Raw genomic sequence first — 25,071 nt, 5'->3', positions numbered from 1 at the left:
CAGCTAAATGTGAAATGCAAAAAACCTATCCTCTAAGGCACTAAGTTCGTTCACAGAGGTGGACCTCATCAGAGTTAAATAGAGATACATCTATTTATGCACAGACATACACACACACACAGTTTGTTTTCTGAAGGAATCTTCAACCTCCTTACCACTACATGCCAAAATAAGTATAAAAGGTCTCATTGTTCACTTCAAAATTCCAGACTGAAGAGTAATAAACTTTTTTTCTTTCCTTTTTTAAAAAATGAATAGTAGGTGGTTTATAATACTGAAGAGAGCACTGAATAGAGCATAGTTTCATAGAAACAAAATTTTAGATTTCAAAGGTATCTTAAGGTTCATTTTCCCCACTCTTACTAAATAATTTTAAAGATGAAAAAATCAGCACACAGAGTGTACACACCTGGCAAGGTCGCCCAGCAAGAACAATTCTTAAGCAGAAACATCTTACCAGTGGCTCTGGTTTCTGTCCCACCCAATCATCATGAAGCCCCACAGGTCCCGAATTTTTTGAAATCTCAATTTTAAATACTCTCAGGTTTAAACACTTGCTGGGTTCCAAAAATTCTAATTCTAAAATACTAGATTCTGTCTTGCTTTTAGAAGAATTCCCAAATTTCCAGATCATACCACCTGTCTGGATTTTCAGCTTGCTAAGCAAAATCGTCAGAGCAAATATTCTCAGTCCATACAGAAAAATAAACAACCATCAGCAGGAATAAGAAGTGCTCTCTCTTCCCAGTTTCCTTCAACATGTTAAAATCCAGCTCCACCTCTTGCACACGGTCCCTTCTCTGAACCACAGTGATTGCCCCCTTCTTCGAAATCCAATATCATTCACTATAGGAAGCCACAGATGGAAACAGCGGGGTGAAGTCAAACACAATTGAGAATAAATGCTAACTATGCCAAGTCCTAATGAGTGGCTTCAGTAAGCTACCTAACTTCTCTGAGCCTTAGTTTCCTCATCTGAAAAATGAAGCTTATAATCCCCTATTTGGTTGGTGGTGATTCAAAAAACAAAAACAACCTATAAAGCAACTAACATGGCAATTAGTATGCATCAGTTTGTCAATAAACAAGGGTTATCACCATCCCTGGTCACTTAATTCCACAGATCCCCATCTCTGAACTGATCCAGGCACCTGCTTGGTCAGCTCCTAGTAATCAGTAATCTAGCCTCACCCTTCATTCCCACCCCTCCACCACCACACCACCATCCCCCCCAACACCTACTCACACTGCCCCATGGGCCTTGCATAGGCTAATGCAACCAGTAAGGACTCAAAGAATGAACAAAACAAGTCTACATATTGCAAAATCCACTCCCTTCCACTCCAAAAAAGGTAGGGTGGTATCTTGGATGCTTCTTGTTAACTGGGCCTTCTACCTCAGTCTTTTCCAGATAAAGAATCTTAAGTACAGTACTTAAATGCTCCAAATTATAGCCTGTGAGTGTAATATGAATTCAAAGCACTCTGTGTTGGATCTCACAAAATGAACATCTACAACAAACCCCAAAGGACTGGCCTCATGCTGGGTGGCTCCCATCCTATCTTCAGGATTGACCTACCTTTCTTAACCTTTCTGCACTTCAGTCTCCTCGCCTGTGCACAAGAGCAGATGAGTTCAGTGAGGGGAACCTACACCTGAGTGATACAGCATTCTGCTGTTCTTCAGCAGATGGATGATGGACAGGACCAGGTGCGAGAAGGCTGAGTTTTGACTGAGTTGAGGGTCAAGAGAGCACAGAATGGTAGGGAAGTCCCACTGCAAGACAAAATCTTAATTAGAATGTATTTCCACAAGTCTGAGATCTTATTTTTCTTCCCACATTGACAGCTTTGAAAATGACAGGCATTTGATGCATTTATACACTATGTGTTCATTACTATGGTGGTTTCTTTTTTGTAATTTCCTTTGTTGTTGCTCAGTCACCGAGTCATGTCTGACTCTTTGCAACCCCATGGACTGCAGTAATTTCCTTAAGGACTGATATTAAGTGGATGATGCTCATACAAATGAAGTTATTGCAGAATTAAGGACATTTTAAAAAATTGAAGGAAATGTTAGGCAAGTTCTTTTTACATACATGTTCTCTTTAACAGTTAAGGAAACTGAGGCATTCACTGCTCTGATGACCATCTGCTGGTGATCTGCTCCAGCTAACCAGCAGGAAAGAGGTGAGGTGGGGCTCAACCACAACTGACTCTGGGGAGAGAGGAGAGGGAGCAGAACAGTCTGACTTTCTAGCCAAGAACCACACTGGATCCAGTTACTAACAGCTTTGAATTATACCTTGCCCTACCTCCTCACCTTACAAGGAGCCCCAGAACCTTCCAAGTCTTCCCTCAGGAGTAACTATGACACAATCTCCTCCTAAAGACTTCAGACCAAAGGTACAACAGAACAACTTCTTCAACCCTCAGATACATGTATGTGAGCTGAGCCAACGTTCCCTTTAAGAAGCTTCATAAACTTGATGGGCAACCTTTATCTATCATTTTATCCAAATGACATTTAGGTCCAGTTGTTGAATTTGAAATTATTGCCCAAGAGTGAAGGAATTCTGTATGTAATGACAGAAAAAATAGTGTTTGAGATGATTCAAAGATGAACTATGGACATGTACGAATATACTTATATCTTTGTTTTCTCTTAGCTTTTCCTTGGAATTCCAGGAGGACTCTTAGATCAAAATTTATCAATTTCTATGGCTCTTAATGCTCTTTCAAATAGACTATAGTATTTACTTAAACTGAGTACCCTAATATCTGAGTATCATTTTCTCTATATTGACTCTATAATTATCTAAATTATGTAGTACATATTCATATACTGTGTAATTATTTTTGACCTATTCCAACTTTTAAAATGATACAGCAGAGAGGCTTCATTTTGTATTTCTTTTGTTGCTAGTGGCTCCATATGAGTATGTCTACATGTGAGAGAAAGAGTCTGGTAGCAATGATTTCTACTCTAGAGCCAGACTATCCAGTTCAAAAACTGGACACAGTCATCTACCAACTCAGACTTTCTTAAGCCCTTAACTGCTCCAAGTTTCAGCTCCTTCACTGGTTAAAATAATAATAATTTTAAGCAATTTAATTGGGTTAAGGATCCTACATACATTAGTTTTTAAAGACAGTAAGTGAGCCAACTGGTAATATGCTTAAACTATACTTGATACAAGTCATGCTCAAAATTCCCCAAGCCAGGCTTCAACAATATGTGAACCGTGAACTTCCAGGTGTTCAAACTGGTTTTAGAAAAGGTAGAGGAACCAGAGATCAAATTGCCAACATCCGCTGGATCATCAAAAAAGCAAGAGAGTTCAAGAAAAACATCTATTTCTGCTTTATTGACTATGCCAAAGCCTTTGACTGTGTGGATCACCACAAACTGTGGAAAATTCTTCAAGAGCTGGGAATACCAGACCACCTGACCTGCCTCTTGAGAAATCTGTATGCAGGTCAGGAAGCAACAGTTAGAACTGGACATGGAACAACAGACTGGTTCCAAATAGGAAAAGAAGTATCTCAAGGCTGTATATGGTCACCCTGATTATTAAACTTATATGCAGAGTACATCATGAGAAACGCTGGGCTGGATGAAGCACAAGCTGGAATCAAGATTGCCAGAAATATCAATAACCTCAGATATGCAGATGACACCACCCTTATGACAGAAAGTGAAGAGAACTAAAAAGGCTCTTGATGAAAGTGAAAGAGGAGAAGGAAAAAGTTAGCTTAAAGCTCAACATTCAGAAAACAAAATCATGGCATCTGGTCCCATCACTTCATGGGAAATAGATGGGGAAAAAGTGGAAACAATGACAGACTTTATTTTGGGGAGCTCCAAAATCACTGCAGATGGTGACTGCAGCCATGAAATTAAAAGACACTTAATCCTTGGAAGAAAAGTTATGACAAACCTAGACAGCATATTAAAAAGCAGAGACATTATTTTGCCTACAAAGGTCTGTCTAGTCAATCTATGGTTTTTCCAGTAGTCATGTATGGATGTGAGAGTTGGACTATACAGAAAGCTGAGCACCAAAGAATTGATGCTTTTGAACTGTGGTGTTGGAGAAGACTCTTGAGAGTCCCTTGGACTGCAAGGAGATCAAACCAGTCCATCTTAAAGGAAATCAGTCCTGATTGGAATGACTGATGTTGAAGCTGAAATTCCAATACTTTGGCCACCTGATGTGAAGAACTGACTCATTTGAAAAGACTCTGATGCTAGGAAAGATTGAAGGCGGGAGGAGAAGGGGACAACAGAATTGGTTGGATGGCATCATCGACTCAATGGACATAAATTTGAGTAAACTCCGGGAGTTGGTGATGGATAGGGAGGCCTGGCGTGCTGCAGTCCATGGGGTTGCAAAGAGTAGAACACAACTGAGCGACTGGACTGAACTGACTGAACTGATACTTGATATATAATGAACCTTCAATGAACATTAGCAGTTTATTATTATTGCTTATATTTCCTCACCTGGACACTGTTCAAATCTTTAACTTATATCTATTCCAGGGATCGAATCTGCGTTGCCTGTGTCTCCTACATTGCAAGTGGATTCTTTATCCGCTGGGCCATCAGGGAAACTTGTAACTTTTTTCAGAGGCCCCCAAATAAGAAACTGTATTTGAAGTTTATTAACAAATACCTAAATATACTTAATTTAACTCCATAGGAGCTATTATACAAAACACTATATTACACAAAAAGCTATTATACAAAGCCTATTATATAGGTTCTGAGGAAAATGCATCTCCCTAATCTCAAAGAATTCACACAAAGGTTATTTGCTGAGCCTTCTGGGGGAAATTATAGGCTTGGCAAAAAAAATACAGTAAAAAACTATTTTGGAAACAATGCATCCATTGTAAAGCTGAAACTTGAGATTGTATCTATTCTGCTAGAAACACCAGCTCTGGGGGCAGTTACTATGTTGTGAAGGTGGGGTAGATTCTGTGATCCAAAAAATTGTGAGAAATGTGGTCAGAAACAAAGTTAGACAAAATGCTGCATTCCTGGGCTTCTTCCTCCTCATAGCTCTTAAGATGGCAATGCTTACCATGAATATTTAAAGACAGGTACAAGGGGCAAGAGTATTCAGCATTTCCCAAACTTATTTGACCAAGAACAGACTTTAGAGCCACATTACCAGCCCGTAAGGAAAAAACTCAGCTAGTCCCAAGTCCCACCCTCCTCCTTAACTAAACAAGCTGGGCCACAGGGAAACAAGTGACTTTTCTAAGGGTCAACAATGAGAGGAAGGCTGAGCGTTCGCTCTGAACTTCACTGTGTCAGAATGTGCCTTTTCACACTCTACTGCTTTCCCTCAACCCTGTTTGGTGGGAGAGGGGAGTTGGGGGATAGGAGGGGCCATCCACAGAGGTCCAGAAGGGAAATCTGATTCCTATGTGGTCAATGCCATTAAACATCTTTTTTTCCCCATCTGCTTTCAATACAGGTCAAATTTCACAACCAAAAACAGGAGGAAAAAAAAACTCTTTGTGTGAGTCCACCAAGAGATGTGGTGTATGTTTCTTACATCACACTCCATTTTTAACCTCCCCATCCCACCTCACCCTCAACAGTATTAACAAGGAGCACGGTCAAGCTTCCGTGTAAGGCTGACTTCCACCATGTTCCAAAATCACATCTACCATCAAACACTGGGCCCTTTGCTAATGGCTCCAATTTAGCCCAGAGGACAATCCTCAAAGTGACCAGAAGCATCTAAGGATGTTACAGAACCAAACTCGGGTCCACGCATCTGTGCCAATCTACTGACACTGGGCTATGGTGAAGGAAAATGCATCCTTTATTGTTAAGTCTGGGGCTGCCAATGCTCAAAAAACCCTGAACTCCTCAATGGTTTGGAGGGAACAGTTTTTATAGGCAAAATTTGGGGACAGGTCTGCAGGGTATGTGGAGAAGGAAATGGCAACCCACTCCAGTACTCTTGCCTGGAGAATTCCGTGGACAGAGGAGCCTGGTGGGCTGCTGTCCATGGGGTCGCACAGAGTCGAACACAACTGAAGCGACTTAGCAGCAGCTGCAGGGTATGTAACCTTCCTCTGATTGGCTGGGGGTGAGGAAGAAACAGGGTGCTGTTCCAACAATCTCAATCATCAACCTCCTGGCTCTAACCAGTCAGGGGCCCACAGACCTGTTCTCAGCCTGAAGTTATCACCCTTCACCCACGTGGGAGGCCGTATTACCGAAGAAGAGCCTCAGGAGGAATGGGGATGGCCGCATCATTGTCTCTTGACTGCTTCTCCTTTGTTTCTGCTTACCTTCACTCCTCTAATGAGTAACTATTTGAATCTGCCCTTTGGAACACAGGGAAGGTCAAGGAGGCTAAAATCTTTTTCCTACAAGCAAGAAGTGGGGGTGAAGAGGAAAAGTTAGAATTTTATATAACCTCCTATTCCTTCTGCCTCTGTAACTCAGCTTGCTCCTTGCAAAGTCTGGATCATGTAGTTCTCAGAAAGTGGGGGCTCACAATACTAGGAACTGGAGCTTATCTCACTCACCCCTGTCCTGCTCTTTGCAGTTGCCTAGCCCATGCAAACCCACAAACCCACTTAATCACACCTGTCCATGTACAAAAACTCTTTTGGGGCTCAGAGCTTGGAGGGTCCGCCAGAATAATAAACCTGAGTTCTCCAACTCTCCAAGCGTGGTGCTTGGTTTCTGGAATACTGGTTTGTGCAACATTTCCGGAGGCCCCAGAGAGATTCCAATCACGCCCGCCCCTTGAGCCTTTGGACTGGTGGCTTGGCTAGGCTGGAGCGAAGGAACCCTGGGGTAAACGAGCAGGACACCACCGGACAGGATTCTGAGTTCTCTTTCGGACTGGTGTCCCGACTCTCTGGACAATCGAGCCCTGACTGGGCTCGTTGGAGGGACGGACCAACTCACCAGGAATGGCCACAGGATCAGCTAAGGCCCCGAGGCCAGTCCCCAGTCAGGCCTACCCCAGTGGGTAGGAGACTGATCACCTCCTTGGAGCTCCCAGGAAGGGAGCAACAGTTAAGGAAACCTGAGGACTTGGGAGAATGGAGGCGTGATAGACTCCAAATGATTGTGACTGCATAACTGCTGATTGAATGGAGTGAAACTTTTTTTCTTTTTGGAAACTGCAAAACTAATTCTTCTTGTATATGCAATTAAAAACTGGCTCGTTGAAAGGCCTGCCTAGGGAAAACCTTGAAGTTAACCCTTTCCATGTCCTTGAAACACACATCCAACTTTGCCTGAGACATCAGTCTTGGGCAAATGAGAACCTCAAGCAAAGAAAAAAAAGGGGGGGGGGGGGTCAAAGAGGTATTTTAAATCTCAAACAGAAAACTATAAGATCTCTGTCTGTCTGTATTTATGTATGTCTCAGTGTATGTCTTTTTTTTTTTTTAATAATATTGTTGAAGTTGTAAATGAATTCTAATTTAATTGGCCTAAAAAAAGTAAGCACTTAGAAATCAAACAATTCTAAATACAAGAAAAATTAACCTAAATAAATTTCAGGTTCATGTAAACTGGGAAACATTCAATATTAAATATCTAGTATTAATGTTTGTTTGCTAATCTAATAAGGAAGTAGGATGTATGTTTTTAATAAAGAAGATATAAAAAACAAAATTACATTTTATAAAGGGAAAAGAAAGTAGGTTTGACTTATAGGTGGCTGTTATGGAAAGTGATTAAAAACTCTGTGGAAAATTGTGCATGGTTAGAACTAAGAAACCTATATGCAGGTCAGGAAGCAACAGTTAGAACTGGACATGGAACAACAGACTGGTTCCAAACAGGAAAAGGAGTACGTCAAGGCTGTATATTGTCACCCTGCTTATTTAACTTATATGCAGAGTACATCATGAGAAACGCTGGGCTGGATGAAGCACAAGCTGGAATCAAAATTGCCAGGAGAAATATCAATAACCTCAGATATGCAGATAATACCACCCTTATGGCAGAAAGTGAAGAGGAACTAAAAAACCTCTTGATGAAAGTGAAAGACAGTGAAAAAGTTGGCTTAAAGCTCAACATTCAGAAAATGAAGATCATGGCATCTGGTCCAATCCCTTCATGGGAAATAGATGGGGAAACAATGGAAACAGTGTCAGACTTTATTTTTCGGAGCTCCAAAATCACTGCAGATGGTGATTGCAACCATGAAATTAAAAGACTCTTACCCCTTGGAAGGAAAGTTAGGACCAACCTAGACAGCATATTCAAAAGCAGAGACATTACTTTGCCAACAAAGGTCCGTCTAGTCAAGGCTATGGTTTTTCCAGTAGTCATGTATGGATGTGAGAGTTGGACTGTGAAGAAAGCTGAGCGCCAAAGAATTGATGCCTTTGAACTGTGGTTTTGGAGAAGACTCTTGAGAGTCCCTTGGACTGCAAGGAGATCCAACCAGTCCATACTGAAGGAGATCAGCCCTGGGGTTTCTTTGGAAGGAATGATGCTAAAGCTGAAACTCCAGTACTTTGGCCACCTCACGCGAAGAGTTGACTCACTGGAAAAGACTCTGATGCTGGGAGAGATTGGGGGCAGGAGGAGAAGGGGACGACGGAGGATGAGATGGCTGGATGGCATCACCGACTCGATGGACGTGAGTTTGAGGGAACTCCAGGAGTTGGTTATGGACAAGGAGGCCTGGTGTGCTGCAACTCATGGGGTCGCAAAGAGTCAGACATGACTGAGCAACTGAACTGAACTGAACTGAGAACTAAGTTTAAAATAAATTTAATTAAGTTTACCTAAATGAGTTTAAAGTAAGCTGGTGTAAAAACTTAAATTTGGCCTTTCTCTCTGTTAAGAGGACATACTTTCTTCAGATGATGAACTGCTTTTAATTATAGATTTAACTTTCTTTACCTCTTAATTGATCTGTTCTATATTTACCTTTGAAATCTTCTGTTAAATTTGGCTAAGTAAATAACTTTTATTTCACAGTGACTTATATGATCCTGTTTGACTGAGTGTTATAAACCCTTCTGATATTTATTGACAAAACTTCCTAAATAACTTGACTTCCAGCTAAGTTTGAGATGCTTCAGAGGGCCCCTGAGACATCCCAAAGAGCTATTAAGCTGCCTGGGTTCATTGGACATGTTAAATTACATGGGAAGTACTGTTAAAGGAGTGAAAAATCTTTTTAGGTTATACTGCACGGTTGATGTTACTAATATAGATATCCTAAAATTGTATGAAATTCATATAGATCTGACATACCCTGATAAAATATGGTCAATTATAATTCTAGTTATCATATTAAAGTGTTACATATCACAACAATGACCAGGTTTCTTTGCCAATTATAATAGAATCAGATTTTAAACATGCCTTCTATGGTTTTACTCTCATGCCTTTAAAAGAATACTGCTAGTTCTTCAAGATATATGGAAAAGACTTTCTAAGATTAAACAGATAAACAAATTTTGTTATTAACAGTAAGCTGGTACCAGATTGGAATTTGGTCCTCTGTTTAGAGAACAAAGTTTACTTAGAATGCAGATTTTGATAATAGATTATGAATTTCTTTGCCTTTAAGTGATTTATATTTGTTTTAAAATCTTTTTGTTACTTTGGTAAGGTAAATAAAATTATTTAAGATTATGGCACATGTAGACAAAGTTCATTCTGCTTCTACAAAAAAATAACCCCTCACAGTAAGACTTTTGCTATCCTGATGTCCTTAAAACATGGCAATAGTCTGCTCCTAAATCAAGAAATTAAAAATGGATAAACAACAGCTAAAAATCAAAGAGCCAAGGCTATGGGAAATCCAAGACAGCCTCTTGACTTTCCCCAGCTCCCTGACAGACCTCATTTTTATTTGATGTGTTAAAGCCTTCCCTGGCTACAGTGTTAAGGTCCTCACAATGAGTTCTCCAAAAAAAATTATATTTCACTGAATATTAAGTTCTAGTTTTGTTAATTAAGGTCTATGCTTACTAAGACTCACTTCTGAGATAGTTCCTTGTTATGTTATACTGCTAAAAGGTTTAATTAAGTTATTAAAAAGGACAATCTAAGATAGTTTTTAAAGCTTATCTCAGTAACCAATCTTTGGATAAAGGTCAGATGCTCCATGATGCACAACCAGGAGATTAACACTTGCCTAGGAATGATGCTAAAGCTGAAACTCCAGTACTTTGGCCACCTCATGCGAAGAGTTGACTCATTGGAAAAGACTCTGATGCTGGGAGGTATTGGGGGCAGGAGGAGAAGGGGACGACAGAGGATGAGATGGCTGGATGGCATCACCGACTCGATGGACGTGAGTCTGAGTGAACTCTGGGAGTTGGTGATGGACAGGGAGGCCTGGCGTGCTGCGATTCATGGGTTCGCAAAGAATCGGACACGACTGAGCGACTGAACTGAACTGATAATCATTTAACTGAGTCAGATGACCTGGGGTATACCAGGCTACACCCAATGAAAGTTCTGGACTTAAATTCTTGCTTGTGACCTTACTAATAACTGCTAGCTATATTATTTTCTATGTAGCTTCTTTCAGAAGATTATTTCTTATGGTACCAAATGTGTGACTGAGCCTGTGATAAAATGCTGATGTACAGTTCTATATGAAGGCAGTAACTGTAATAATGTAACTCTAGATATGGGAAGAAGCAACAAGAGGAAATATTTTCCTGGACCAAAAGGCTAGTAAGACAGGTATGGTTCAGAGACTTTGGCTACTTACAAGGCCTGGTCTAGTGACAACTCATTGAGTGGCCTGTCAGTGGAATCTTTGTTAGACCCAGGAATGAGCCTTCCCAGCACTGTGGGACACAATGACCATTAAATGTCCCCAAAACATGGTCAAATATGTGGCTATGAAGGGGTCCTGCTGACTGGAAGTTGGCCCTTGCCAGCTGCCTCTACAAAGATTAAATCATGACCACTACAAGATGCTGACCTTCAACACCCCCTTGAAAGGAGTTCAGGGTGGAGACAAAAAACAAGGCACTCTGTGCTCTGGGAAAAACCCAGAAAAACAGGCCTTCAGATAGTCAAATGTTTTCAGGGAGACATTTTTTATGAGTCCAAATTCTTGCATCTTCTCATACCTAGAGACACAGTAATGTCATGAACCAATGTCTGGACCTGGTTCTCCTGGATAGCCCCACCACAGCTTTCCCTACTTCTGTTAATCTTTGGGCCATGTATCTTTAACTTTCTTAAGCTTGTTTTTCCAAGTAGCAGTACAACAAAAATATCCCCCAGCCAACACCCAGACAATGCGGGAACAAGCTGCCTTATCATTCTGTGGATTCATCTCCCTCCGTAAATGCACCCGAGGTCCTCCGGCTACTCTCCCTTTGAGATCTTATATGGGAGACCACCCCCAGTGATAAAAAAAAGCTCAAGGGAGACCACCAACAACTAGCCACCTGGAGATGTCCTGACACTTGGAAAAGTCTTCTGCCATATCATCCTTAGAAACGGACACCCATTCCTTTGGGCAATTGGGTTCATCCCTATCAGCCAGGAGAAGAAGTATGGGTTAGATTAAAAACAAATCAAACACTTCAGCCAGTTTGGACAGGCCCTCACAGGGTCATCCTGACAACCTCTACTGCTGTTAAAGTTATAGGTGTCATCCTTTGGATCCACCACACCAGAGTCAAGAAGGCAGTGACTTCCTGTGATGATACCTGGAAAGCAGTTCAGGACCCCAAAAACCTCAAGGTCCAGTCCCAAAGACAACAACCCTCACCCACGAAGGACGCTGAGCCCTGCTCTAGTCATTCCGGAAGCTGACTAGTCAATGCACAGCAGACGCCTGAGGATTCTTCAGCCTTGCTCCAGCCACACTCCGGCAGCTGACTGGTCAACGCATGGCGGAAGCTTGAGGATCCAGCTATTGAATTATTAATGGATTTTCATTGTCAACCCTGGCCTCTATCCCTGAATAGTATTATTGCTGCTCTTCATTACAGGACCAACTAGACTCCCTGGCTGAGGTGGTTTTACAGAATAGGAGAGGGCTAGACCTACTGACAGCTGAAAAGAGAGGACTCTGCCTCTTCTTGAATGAAAAATGCTGCTCTTATGTAAACCAATCAGAAATAGTCAGGGACATGGCCCAACAGCTAAGGGAACAAATCATAAAAAGGAGAGAAAAACTAGCTAATTCCTGGGGTAACTGGAACAATATCTGGAGCTGGGCATCGTGGCTTCTCCCTTTAACAGGTCCTCTCTTCATGCTCTTTGCAGTGCTCTTGTTTGGCCCTTGTAGTCTCAGTATGATTACCCAGTTCATATTAAATCCATAAAGTTACAAATGCTAATAGCTCAATATAGCCCCCCAAATGATGGGGAGCTCTGAATGTCTTACCAAAACATGAGATGATGCTTTCTACAATGAGTGATAGGAGCATCAAGGGGAATGAAGAGGAAAAGTTAAAATTTTACATAACCTCCTGCTCCTTTTGCCTCTGTAACTCAGCTTGCTCCTTGCAAAGTCTGGATCATGTAGGTCTTAGAAAGTGGGGACTCAAAATACTAGGCACTGGAGCTTACCTCACTCACCCTTGTCCTGCTCTTTGCAATTGTCCTGCCCCTGCAAACCCACAAACCTGCTTAATCATGCCTGTCCATGTATAAGAACTCTGTTCGGGGATCAGAGCTTGGAGCATTAACTCCTCTGGGCCCGCTGGCATAATAAACCTGAGTTCTCCAACGCTCCAAGTGGGGTGCTTGGTTTCTCGAGTACTGGTTTCTGCAAGGGGCACTAAAAGGCTCTGTCCTTGGGAGGGCCCCACAGGACCCTGCTTCATTTCATGAATACTCAAAGGAACTCATTTTGATTTGTGCATGTGTTTGAAAATCTTGGCTTTTTGTTTTTTGTTTGGCCAGGCTGTGCAATGTGCCCCATCTTAGTTCCCCCACTGGGGCTAGAACCTGTGCCCTCTGCGATCAGAACTTGGAATCTTAACAATCTTAACCAGATGAGATCAGGGTGCTCCGTCTATGTGGATGGATTGGGATAGTCTAGAGGCATGTCCTATGCTTATACCAAAAGGACACATAAGCCTGACAAGTCAAGTAGCCTGGGACGGTGCCTAGGGCGCATTCCTGAGTCCAGCTGCTGATTCCACAAAATTCGTGATTCCTTGACTCCAACACGTTTGTCAGCTGAATCTAACAGTCAGCTGACTCCTGCTGGAATGTTTGATTCCCTGTGCCTCAAGTCAAAGATTCCTGGGAGGGGCAATCAGAGCCCAACACAGGACAGAACTGACCTGAAACTGGCTTTTTAACCTTTACCTGCCTGAAGAACTGCAGCCCTCCACCAATCTCCGCTTGCCAAAACTACCCAAACTGGCTGTGTGGGTTCATGGACAACAGCACTGACATGGTTAGTGAATAAAAGGATGGACAGCCACATGACTGAAAGCATTTACCTGCCCCAGAGCAAAGAACTGATGACAAGATTTCTGGAAATTCCATGGCTTTTTGTGTTTGTATCTTAAAGTGTTCAAACTGGCTTGTTGAAAGGAAGTTTATGTACACATTTCAAGAGAAGACAGTATTCAATACTTTCCAGAGTGTGAACATTTATTTTACTCTTATAACAATTTCATTTTCCACTGAATGAACTACAGGAGCATGGGGAAGAGGCAGTTTTAGATTAAAGTTTAAAAAGAAGCAAGTTTCCAGACTACTGTGGGGCAGGGGGTAGGGGAGACAGCAGTTTGGCTCAAAGCGTTTAATGATAAGCTTGCAAAATTTTTACTATGAACAGCTAAGAGTAAAAGTTTTCAGTAAGTACATTCAACATATGCATATTTCTTTCAAAATTACAAGTACTACTGTACATATGTATCTTTAAATGATGTGCATTACAAAATAAAAAGATGAAACAGTTAATTCAGTTCAGTTCAGCTTAATTAAGGCAAAAAACTTCTTGCTCACTACAAATTTGTAACTAATACTTGTAATGGAAGCAATAAATTAAATATGGTTCATTATCTTTGAAAACCCCAGTTAATTACTTTGCCATCAAGTGCTTGAATGACTGCTTCCAAGCTCAATGGCCTGTAACATTTTGCTTTAATGGCCGTCTAGGGTGACAAGGATACACTGGAAAAACAGAAGAACACTCTTAGCTCTCCTTCCTAAATCTTGATACTTACTTCTCTATACACCAGTTACACAAAGCTCCTTGATGAGATTCAGCTGGTAAGTTTCAATCAATTGTTCTTGCAAATTAGTCAGGCATCACATTTTTATAAATTCAACAAATAGATTCAAAACTTACTGACACTCTTCACCTAAAACACTTTAACAGGTAGACAATTTTGCTTCCAAGCTTTTTCTTTGTGGAGGGGGAGAGTTTTGGTTTTCTAAAAACTTTTTATTTTATATTATAGCCAATTAACAACACTGTGATAGTTTCAGGTGGACAGCAAAGGGACTCAGTCATACATGTGCCGTTTTCCTCCAAATTCCAAAGTTTCAATGACTCATCTACCATATTTCTTGGCAACATGTTCACATTCAATGCAAACATTTCCAAATGGTTATTTCCAAATGCCTCTGTAGCCTAAATTACTTTTGAAATGTGGTCACTCTCCCTCTCCTTGTGTGAACTTCACATTTATCTTGGATTGTTCCTGCTCTACAAAGTAACAACAACTACTGATGCATGAGGGGGGTGTGTGTGTGCGCGCGCGCACGTGCTCAGTCACATCCCATTCTTTTGTGACTCTACGGACTGTAGCCCACTAGGCTCCTCTGTCCATGGGATTCTCCAGGCAGGAATACTGGAGTGGGTTGCCATTTCCTTGTCCTGGGGATCTTTCCGACCCAGGGAGAGAGTCTCCTGCGGCTCCTGCACTGGAAGGCAGATTCTTTACCACCTGGGTGGTCACCTGGGTCACCTGGGAAGACAATTGCAACTACCGACAGGCACAGCCAAACTGGGAAAGGGCATTTGCAAACCTTGTCTTTTGCTAAAGAAAAATGCAGACACCGGTAAACTCAATTACTCTTAGATGTGTGCCTGCAAGAGAACCAGGGAAGATAAGCAGTGGAAAGATGCCCTGCCCACAGCATTACAATGGATGATAAAGCATCTGCCATCTGAAGCTGCGATGCTTTTAGCACACATATCCAAGAAGGTGACTGCTCAACTTCAGCCCCCTGGCTGAAGGGAGATGGATGAGAGAGAATGAATCTCAGGAAACCTGGAACCCACTCACAGGTAAGTCTCCATTCACCGTTTGAGAGGTGCCATGATTTAAAGCCTTTGTGTTCATAAAACCTCATAACTCCATGATACTGTCACTGGCAAACTGCAACACTTCCCAATACACTTAGGGGTCAGGTGAGGATTCCTCACCTCTTCCTCCTGAGAAAATCACACTCCCCATACAAGACACCAAATCTAGAAGGCACCACACAACAGAGACTGGAGATGACATAGCTTGACTTCTTTCTTAAATGTTTACAAAATTATAAATAGAAGGTTTCATATGTTCCTTCAACATCCCATAGAATTGTCATTCACCTCCTTCTTTGGGCGCTAACCTATTTCATTCATAAGGGTCCGGACCTAACTGTTCATACACAACAGGCAAATTCCAGGCAATGGGCTGGAGCTCAATGGGGCAAATGGCTTTAACTGGTCTGGTATCCCAGTGAGCGGCTCTCAGCCTTGGCTGTACACACATTAGAACCACTGGGAGCTTTCAACAAATACCAATTCCCTAACCCAAGAGATTCGATGGAATTAGTCAGGAGTTTGACTTGAGTGCCAGGAATTTTTAAAGCTGCCAGGTGTTCCTACTGTACAGTCAACACTGAGAACCTGGACACGAACCTGCAAACTGACAAAGGAGCTAGGGAATACCCTTCCCCTCCAGAAGCCTTCCCGGCACCCACCCAGGGGCCTTGATGTTCAGCAAAAGCAAGCTCTCAGGTGATGCCTTCAGTCATCAAGTATAAGGTCAAAGGTGGTTTCAAGAAAAGATAGTGAGAGGCTATTTCAGGTGTATAGGGTTGAGCTATTTTTACAACACTTCTGACACCAAACGTGGGTTTTTTTTTCCCTCCAGATACAAGCCAATTCTGACACCAACTGGGTACCCAAATATTCAGTTCAATTCTGTCATAAACTAGCTGGAGTTAGCCCAGATCCCACATATTAAGGGCTTAGTCCCACAAGAATGCCTTCTGCAGGCATCAGCTGCAAACGGGGTGCCCAGGCAAATTATAAATTTGGGGGTTCTGTGAATTCAGGGCCTCTCATGAATCCCAAGGTGTGAAAATTTGCTTGCACAGCTCAGATTCCAGACAACATTCTACTTACTACTACAGTTTATTAGAAAGTATATGACTTACAAACAGTCAAATGGAAGAGATACAGAGGGTAAGGTATGGAAGGGGTGCCAAGCTTCCTGGCTTCTTCTCTGCACAGGCTGCCTCTATTAGCACCTTGATGTGCCCATCAACCCAGAAGGTCTCCCAACAGCTTCTTCAAGTGTCTGTGTAACTCAGTCCCTAGCACCTCTTTCCCTTCCAAGAGGTCAGCCTGTGGGGCTGAAAAGTCCCAGCCTTCTAATTACTTGGTCTTTCTGGTGACCGTTGATTATACAGTGGAAGTGACAACTAGATCAAGGGACTAGATCTGATAGAGTGCCTGAAAACTATAGTCGGAGGTTCACAACATTGTACAGGAGGCAGTGATCAAGACCATCCCCAAGAGAAAGAAATGCAAAAAGGCAAAATGGTTGTTTGAGGAGGCCTTACAAATAACTGAGAAAAGAAGTGAAAGGCAAAAGAGAAAAGGAAAGATCTACCCATTTGAATGGAGAGTTTCAAAGAATAGCAAGGAGAGATAAGAAAGCCTTCCTCAGTGATCAAAGGAAGAAACAGAGGAAAACAACAGAATGGGAAAGACTAGAGATCTCGTCAAGAAAATTAGAGATACCAAGGGAACATTTCATGCAAAGATGGGCTCAATAAAGGACAGAAACGGTAGGGACCTAACAGAAGCAGAAGATATTAAGAAGTGGCAAGAATACACAAAAGAACTATACAAAAAAGATCTTCATGACCCAGAATACCACGATGGTGTGATCACTCATCTAGAGCCAGACATCCTGAAATGCGAAGTCCAGTGGGCCTTAGAAAGCATCACTATGAACAAAGCTAGTGGAGGTGATGGAATTCCAGTTGAGCTATTTCAAATCCTAAAAGATGATGTTGTGAAAGTTCTGCACTCAAAATGCCAGCAAATTAGGAAAACTCAGCAGTGGCCACAGGACTGGAAAAGGTCAGTTTTCATTCCAGTCCCAAAGAAGGGCAGTGCCAAAGAATGCTCAAACTACTGCACAATTGCACTCATGTCACATGCTAGCAAAGTAATGTTCAAAATTCTCCAAGTCAGGTTTCAACAATACATGAACTGTGAACTCCCAGATGTTCCAGCTGGTTTTAGAAAAGGCAGAAGAAACAGAGATCAAATTGCCAACATCTACTGGATCACAGAAAAAGCAAGAGAATTCCAGAAAAACATCTACTTCTGCTTTATTGATTATGCTAAAGCCTTTGACTGTGTGGAACACAACTGTGGAAAATTCTTAAAGAGATGGGAATACCAGACCACCTTACCTGTCTCCTGCAAAACCTGTATGCAGATAAAGAAGCAACAGTTAGAACCAGACATGGAACAATGGACTGGTTCCTAATAGGAAAAGGAGTACGTCAAGGCTGTATATTGTCACCCTGCTTATTTAACTTATATGCAGAGTACATCATAAGAAATGCCAGGCTGGATGAAGCACAAGCTGGAATTAAGATTGCCAGGAGAAATTTATCAATAACCTCAGATATGCAGATAATACCACACTTATGGCAGAAAGTGAAAAGGAACTAAAGAGCATTTTGATGAAGATGAAAGAGGAAAGTAAAAAAGCTGGCTTAAAACTCAACATTCAAAAAACTAAGATCATGGCATCCAGTCCCATCATCTCATGGCAAACAGATGAGGAAACAATGGAAACAATGACTGACTTTATTTTTGGGGGCTCCAAAATCACTGCAGATGGTGACCGCAGCCATGAAATTAAAAGACACTTGCTCCTTGGAAGAAAAACAATGACCAATCTAGACAGCGTATTAAAGAGACATTACTTTGGCAACAAAGGTCCACCTAGTCAAAGTTACGGTTTTTCCAGTAGTCATGTATGGATGTGAGAGTTGGACTATAAAGAAAGCTGAGCACCAAAGAATTGATGCTTTTGAACTGTGGTGCTGGAGAAGACTCTTGAGAGTCCCTTGGACTGCAAGGAGATCCAACCAGTCTATCCTAAAGGAAATCAGTCCTGGGTATTCATTGGAAGGACTGATGCTGAAGCTGAAACTCCAATACTTTGGCCACCTGATGTGAAGAATGGACTCAGTGGAAAAGACCCTGATGCTGGGTAAGACAGAGGATGAGATGGTTGGGTGGCATCAGCCACTCAATGGACATGAGCAAGCTCCGGAAACTGGCAATGGACAGGGAAGCCTGGCATGCTGCAGCCCATGGGGTCACAAAGAGTTGGACACAACTGAGCGACTGAACTAACTCTGGTGATCAGTCCCATCCTGAGGCTACCTAGGATCCCTCCCCACCCTCACCTAAGTCACACGTTAGCATAAAATCAGGAGTGGAATAGTGCCCCACTGTGAATAACAAAAGATGTTTTTACCACCCCTATCTCTCTGGACATGCCAAGGGTTCTAGAAGCTGTGGCAGGAACCAGAGACAAACATCGAATATATTGCTTATTATATCACAAGGGCCAACACTAATGCCAATCAACATCATTCCTGATACTTTCCAGGAAGCCTACCACAATGTCTGGCACTAGAAAATGCTCAGTAAATACTGCGCTGATGAAATATCTGACTTTATACACAAACACACCCACCTTGGCAAATGGTTCTGCCACCTCCTTCAGAGAAAAAGTCCTCACAATTCTGATCCCCAAATCTGAGACTACTTCATCCATCTTCTCCCTCCCACTTTCTATCAAAGCCCAATTTCCCCACCTGGGTTCTCAAAACCATCTTCTTTCACCTTCTCTGAAGCCTGGCCCTAGCATTTCTTTCTCATTCACATATCTTTAGCCTCTCCCTCTGTACCAGAAACTTTCCATCAGCATTAGAATGTGTTCAAGTCTCTTCAATCTCAATTTGAAAAAACAAACAAGAGCAGGCCACAGACCCCCCAATTCCTGCCTACCTTGTAGATAGGCCTGGCTTCTCAGTCTTAACCAGCTTCTCCTCTTCCTCTGAGCACAATGATCAAACTCTCCAAGGCCAGCCCCCTCTCCTTCTCATTCTACACCCCTCTTTGGGTGATCTTTTTAAAGCACCTCTTCCTCTTAGGAACTGAGCTAGCGGTGTTCTGGAGATCTTTTTCATATAGTGTGTGCTGTGCTTAGTCACTCAGTCGTGGCTGACTCTTTGTGACCCCATGGACTGTAGCCCAGCAGGTTCTTCTGTCCACGGGATTCTCCAGGCAAGAATACTGGAGTGGGTTGCCATGCCCTCCACCAGGGGATCTTCTCAACGGAGGGATCGAACCCTGGTCTCCCGTACTGCAGGCAAATTCTTTACTGCCTGAGCCACCAGGGATATTCAAGGACTATTTATTTGCAACGGCCTCAAAATATGTATTTCTATCCCAGATCTCTTTCAGGAGTTCCCTCTGCCTACTCCCCGACTCCATCTGGAATGCCTCAAAAGCAAACAGATTCAAGTGGAATTACTTTCCCTCCCCCACCTGTGCCAAACCCACTCCTCCCCTAGTCCCCTTCAACCGAAAATGGTTTCACCATCCTATCCCACTCAGGTATTTATGCCCAACTTTTTTTTTTTTAATTTAAATTTATTATTTTAATTGGAGGCTAATTACAATATTGTATTGGTTTTGCCATACATCAACATGAATCCGCCACGGGTGTACACATGCTCCCCATCCTGAACCCCCCTCCCTCCTCCCTCCCCATACCATCCCTCTGGGTCATCCCTTCATTTCTTATATGATATTATACACGTTTCAATGCCATTCTCCCAAATCATCCACCCTCTCCCTCTCCCACAGAGTCCAAAAGACTGTTCTATACATCTATGTCTCTCTTGCTGTCTTGCATACAGGGTTATTGTTACCATCTTTCTAAATTCAAAATATATGCATTAGTATACTGTACTGGGGAGAAGGCAATGGCACCCCACTCCAGTACTCTTGCCTGGAAAATCCCATGGATGGAGGAGCCTGGTAGGCTGCAGTCCATGGGGTCGCTAAGAGTCAGACACGACTGAGCGACTTCACTTTCACTTTTTCACTTTCATGCACTGGAGAAGAAAATGGCAACCCACTCCAGTGTTCTTGCCTGGAGAATCCCAGGGGCAGGAAAGCCTGGTGGGCTGACGTCTATGGGGTCACACCGAGTCGGACCGACTGAAGTGACTTAGCAGTAGCAGTATACTGTATTGGTGTTTTTCTTTCTGGCTTACTTCACTCTGTATAATAGGCTCCAGTTTCATCCACCTCATTAGAACTCATTCAAATGTATTCTTTTTAATGGCTGAGTAATAATACTCCATTGTGTATATGTACCACAGCTTTCTTATCCATTTGTCTGCTGATGGACATCTAGGTTGCTTCCATGTCCTGGCTATTATAAACAGTGCTGCGATGAACATTGGGGTACACGTGTCTCTTTCAATTCTGGTTTCCTCGGTGTGTATGCCCAGCAGTGGGATTGCCGAGTTGTATGGCAGTTCTATTTCCAGTTTTTTAAGGAATCTCCACACTGTTCTCCATAGTGGCTGTACTAGTTTGCATTCCCACCAACAGTGTAAGAGGTTCCCTTTTCTCCACACCCTTTCCAGCATTTATTGCTTGTAGACTTTTGGATCGCAGCCATTCTGACTGTATGCCCAACTTTTAAATCATTTTTGATAGCTTCTCTCCAACAACTATACCCAAACAGTAACTACCTTCTTACTGATTTCTAACTACAAACTCATTATCTCTCTCATGCTCTCCATCCGTCCTCCATCTACTCCCCTCTCTACCCCTGGGTGGCTGCAAAAAGCCTTTGCACTATCAGGCCACACCCCATTCTCCCCCTCCCCAGCGTGTGTGGACAGGCTGTGCTCACACAAAGTGACTGGCTCAGGGGACTGCCTCTGACCTGACCTGGTGGGACAAGCAGTACATCTTTTCTAATTGGTCCACCCAGAAGGGAGTCTTTTCCTGGTTTGCACAGATACCATATATGCCAATAGGGCCTACCCCTCCAAACACAGCAGTGAGGATGATCATTTTTAAAACCCAAATCTAATCATCTTATCTCTTATTTAAAAGTTTTCAGTGAGTTCCCTCTACCTTTTCATTAAAGTGCAAAGTCCAAAAGATGGCCCAAGAGGCCTCATCCCAAGCTACATTCCTTCTTTGGTCTCAACCATTTCAGCCTGAACACTAAACCCTAATTCACCTCACTTCTACTCATTTTTAAGGCCTCATTTTAAGTACTTCTTTTCAGAAACACCTATCCTGAGAAATCCCTTCCCCTAATCTGGGTTAGGTCTCCAGGTTAAATGGTCTCCAGACACTTGTGCTTCTCTGAAGTACCACTTATGACTGTAATTGCCTATATGACTATGTGCTTGTCTGTCCCCGTCCTTGAGACACTAGACTAAATGGTTCGTAAAGGTAGAGCACTTCTATCCCATTCACAGCTGTAGGCCAGAGCTGACAATGCCTAGAATCGAATAGGTGCTCAGTAAATAGTGGTTCAATGAGTAAACAGGTCATTCAAGTTCACAGGACCCTCCCAAACAATCTGGCTCCCTCTTTAGCAAAAGAAAAATTCATCATGGGAGGACGTTCTTAGTAAATTTACTGCACTGATTATCAAATAACACATAGACTCCTGATTGGAAATATTAGTACAATCAATGAATCAGAAATTCTGGGTGCTTAATGGTAGCAGGAGCAGTTCTCTGGATTTGTATTCGTGATTATAATCCTCTTTTAAGCTACCAGAACCAGTTTCCTGTGTGCAATCACACAGGACCCTATGCTCTGCTTAATGCTCAGTTATCTGTTGCCATCTTAAAATTCATAATGTTTAAAGAAGGGGCCCCACAAACTCTGTAGCCAGCCTAGAGCCTTATAAATTAGTCTGATTTCTGCAAGGGGCCAATGAATAGCCAGTCCCCTAGCTAAGGATGCATCTTTTATAACCAAGGCAATGTTTTCAACCTCCATAAGGTCTATATTATACTTGCAGGATTATACACGAGGATTATACTTGCAGGACATTTTTTTCTTCTGGTAAGCAAAATCATATATTACTTATAATTCTCTTCCATAAAATTAGTATTTCTCAGACTATAGAAACACACAGTTTTCCTAGTTATTGATGTTAGGCAAAAAAATTTTAATTTCTTTTAAAACTAAATTCTACTTTAAGCATAATTTACACCAGGTCTCATTGTTAAATTTTTGCTTAGAATTTTGTTTGACGTTCTTATATGAGAGACTGTTGATTTTTTCAAATCAACAACCATCATTCATTGATACCCCATCACCTTAAAAGACAACTGAAAGACATCAAGCAATTAAAATGAGAAAAATGAAAACTGTTGTAGGATTCCTTTTTAGCTTCCACATTTTAAACTTTAGAAATTTGACACACAAAAAAAAAAAAGAAAGAAATTTGACAGCCACATCAAACACTTAAAATTTCTTTGGAAGCAAAGTCTTACAAGATATACATGGCCATTCAGAAAGAACCCTGATTCAGTCATCTTTATTATAAAAATACTTAAAGTGTTAGATAGCTTCTCTAGTCATTAGAAGTTTAAAGTTAATTATGTTCAGTATACACTTTAGTTCATAAATGTCTAAAGCATTTTAAATATTCGCTCATTTTTTTTGTCAACTAGGTAACTATGCTCCCCAGGGGATATCTAACAACGTCTGGAGACATTTTTGGTTGTTATAACTAGACGGAGGCAGTTAGAACTGGGACCAGTGGCATCCAGTGGGTTGAGCCAGGAACACTGCTGCTACACAGCTCACAATGCACAGGACAATCCCAACAGGAAATCATCTGGCCCAAAATGTCAGAAGTGCCAATAGTGAAGGAACTCTGGTCTAAGCATACATGTATTTGCCACATATAGGCAACAAGGACATGTGACAACCTCAAGCCATGTCTCCTGTGTCAAAGCCAGTGTGTTTAAAAATACAGACAGACCCAGGAGAAACACCAGACTTATAAGAACAGTCATTTGGGAACTCCCTTTTTAAGACAGGGAGTAAGGTAGCTGACAGCCTGAACTAGAACTATAAACAAACAGTAACACAATTCCTTGGTTGGCCCATAAAAAGACTACTTTTGTCAGTGCAGGTGACCTAATCTACATGTCACAGAAAACAGAAATTGAGACTGAGATCACTTTCAATAGGATTAATTTGTTTCCTGCCACCTCATTTCAGAAAAATGTACAACATATATATTATAGGTCAGAATTTTTCATTCACTTGAGAATGTGATCACCAGGTGTAGCAGTTTATAAGAGATTTGAAAACACGATGAATAAACCAAATTTGATTTGATTTCTTGTGTTTTAAGAAAGGAAAAAAGCCAACATTTAAAATCACTTTTTACATTTTTTTTTTAAAATAAAGTTTGTTCAATTATTGGGTAGGGAAGCTCTGGTCACACTGGGCTAGAATTCCTGTACGATTAGAGGGAGAGAATGGCCGATACCTGCCCAGGTGTTGGCAGGTCACGTGGAACCAATTTCAGTCCATTTAGTTCTCCCCATGAATTACCTATTTAGTTCCTGTAGATCTGTAGTGTGTTTTTTTGTTTTTTTTTTTCTGGCCAAACCAAACAACATGTGGAGATCTTTGTTTCCATATCAGGGATTGAACCAGTGGCCCCTGCAATGGAAGCTCACAGAGTCCTAACCACTGGGCCACCAGGGAAGTCCCTAAATTTCATTTTGTACATAGTTGATCCTGCTTGTGCTCAGTCACTAACTCACCTCTGATTCGACAATTTGGACAGTAGCCCACCAGGAGATAGTTCATAATTCTCAAGAGAAACAGTTCTTTAGTGTTAAGCAACAAAATTGCAAATGGAAAAGAGCTAGAGAACTTTTCTGGTGGTCCAGTGGTTAGGAATCCACCTGCCAACGCAGGGGACACGGGTCGGCCTCCTGGTCCAGGAAGATCCCACATGCCTCAGAGCAACTGAGCCTGTGCGCCACAACTACTGAGCCCACGTGCCGCAACCACTGAAGCCACGCTCTCAGCAAGAGAAGCCACCAAAATGAGAAGCCCCTGCTGGTGCCAACTAGAGGAAGTCCCTGCAGCAACAAAGATCCACATGACCAAACAGTAATAAAGAAGAAGTAACTAGTGACTGGAAGCTGTCCTATAATTGAAATCCAGTACATGTTTAGGGTCAAGGCTGAGAAGTTCCTTTCCAACATCAGGCTGAAGGAAAGGCAGAGGCGCTGACTGGAACCTTCCAACCCTCACCATGAGATAGAAGGGGGAAAAAATCAACTTCTTTTATCTACCAATAAAACTCTGTAAAAGTAAATTCACTGTGTGTTGCTGCTGCTGCTAAGTTGCTTCAGTCGTGTCCAACTCTGTGTGATCCCATAGATGGCAGCCCACCAGGCTCCCCTGTCCCTGGGATTCTCCAGGCAAGAACACTGGAGTGGGTTGCCATTTCCTTCTTTCTAAACATGGAACGGTGTTTGAGAACTCCCAAGTTTCCCTGAAGGACCATCTTGAAGGTCTGCTAAAAATCCGTGAAGGCTTAATGATTAAGCCACAGCAGAAAGCCATTTTCCTTAATCCGGGGCAGTGGGGTTGGAACTGCCTGGGTTCCTAGCAGGTAATTTACGCTGATCTTTAAAAACCATTCAGCCCTCTTCCTCCCTTCTGTAAAACAAATCCGCCCTTCAGAACAGCTCTAAAAGGGGGGCAGGATGCCCAGAGAA

The 25,071-nt window shown here is 42.1% G+C and overlaps 1 protein-coding gene across 11 annotated transcripts in view; it reads right to left on the bottom strand.

The window, feature by feature from the left end:
• The window catches only part of GCNT1 (glucosaminyl (N-acetyl) transferase 1), a 175,982-nt gene that overhangs the window by 142,479 nt on the left and 8,432 nt on the right, over window positions 1-25,071 (bottom strand). For 5 of the 11 annotated variants that reach the window (XM_027549507.1, XM_027549506.1, XM_027549511.1 and 2 more), the window contains one exon: window positions 1,580-1,776. The exons of 4 other annotated variants lie outside the window; for them this stretch is intronic. Coding sequence is in view for 1 of the 7 variants with exons in the window: in XM_027549513.1 (XP_027405314.1) it covers window positions 1,656-1,776 (121 nt within the window). In the remaining 6 variants the exon portion in view is untranslated. The remainder of the gene's footprint in view (window positions 1-1,579; window positions 1,777-25,071) is intronic. 2 more of the 11 variants (XM_027549513.1, XM_027549505.1) reach the window with 1 other exon arrangement.

The sequence above is a fragment of the Bos indicus x Bos taurus genome, chromosome 8 (assembly GCF_003369695.1).
Source record: "Bos indicus x Bos taurus breed Angus x Brahman F1 hybrid chromosome 8, Bos_hybrid_MaternalHap_v2.0, whole genome shotgun sequence".
Lineage (NCBI taxonomy): Eukaryota > Metazoa > Chordata > Mammalia > Artiodactyla > Bovidae > Bos > Bos indicus x Bos taurus.
The sequence above is the reverse complement of the archived record's forward strand: the minus strand, read 5'-3'. Positions and strand labels throughout refer to the sequence as shown.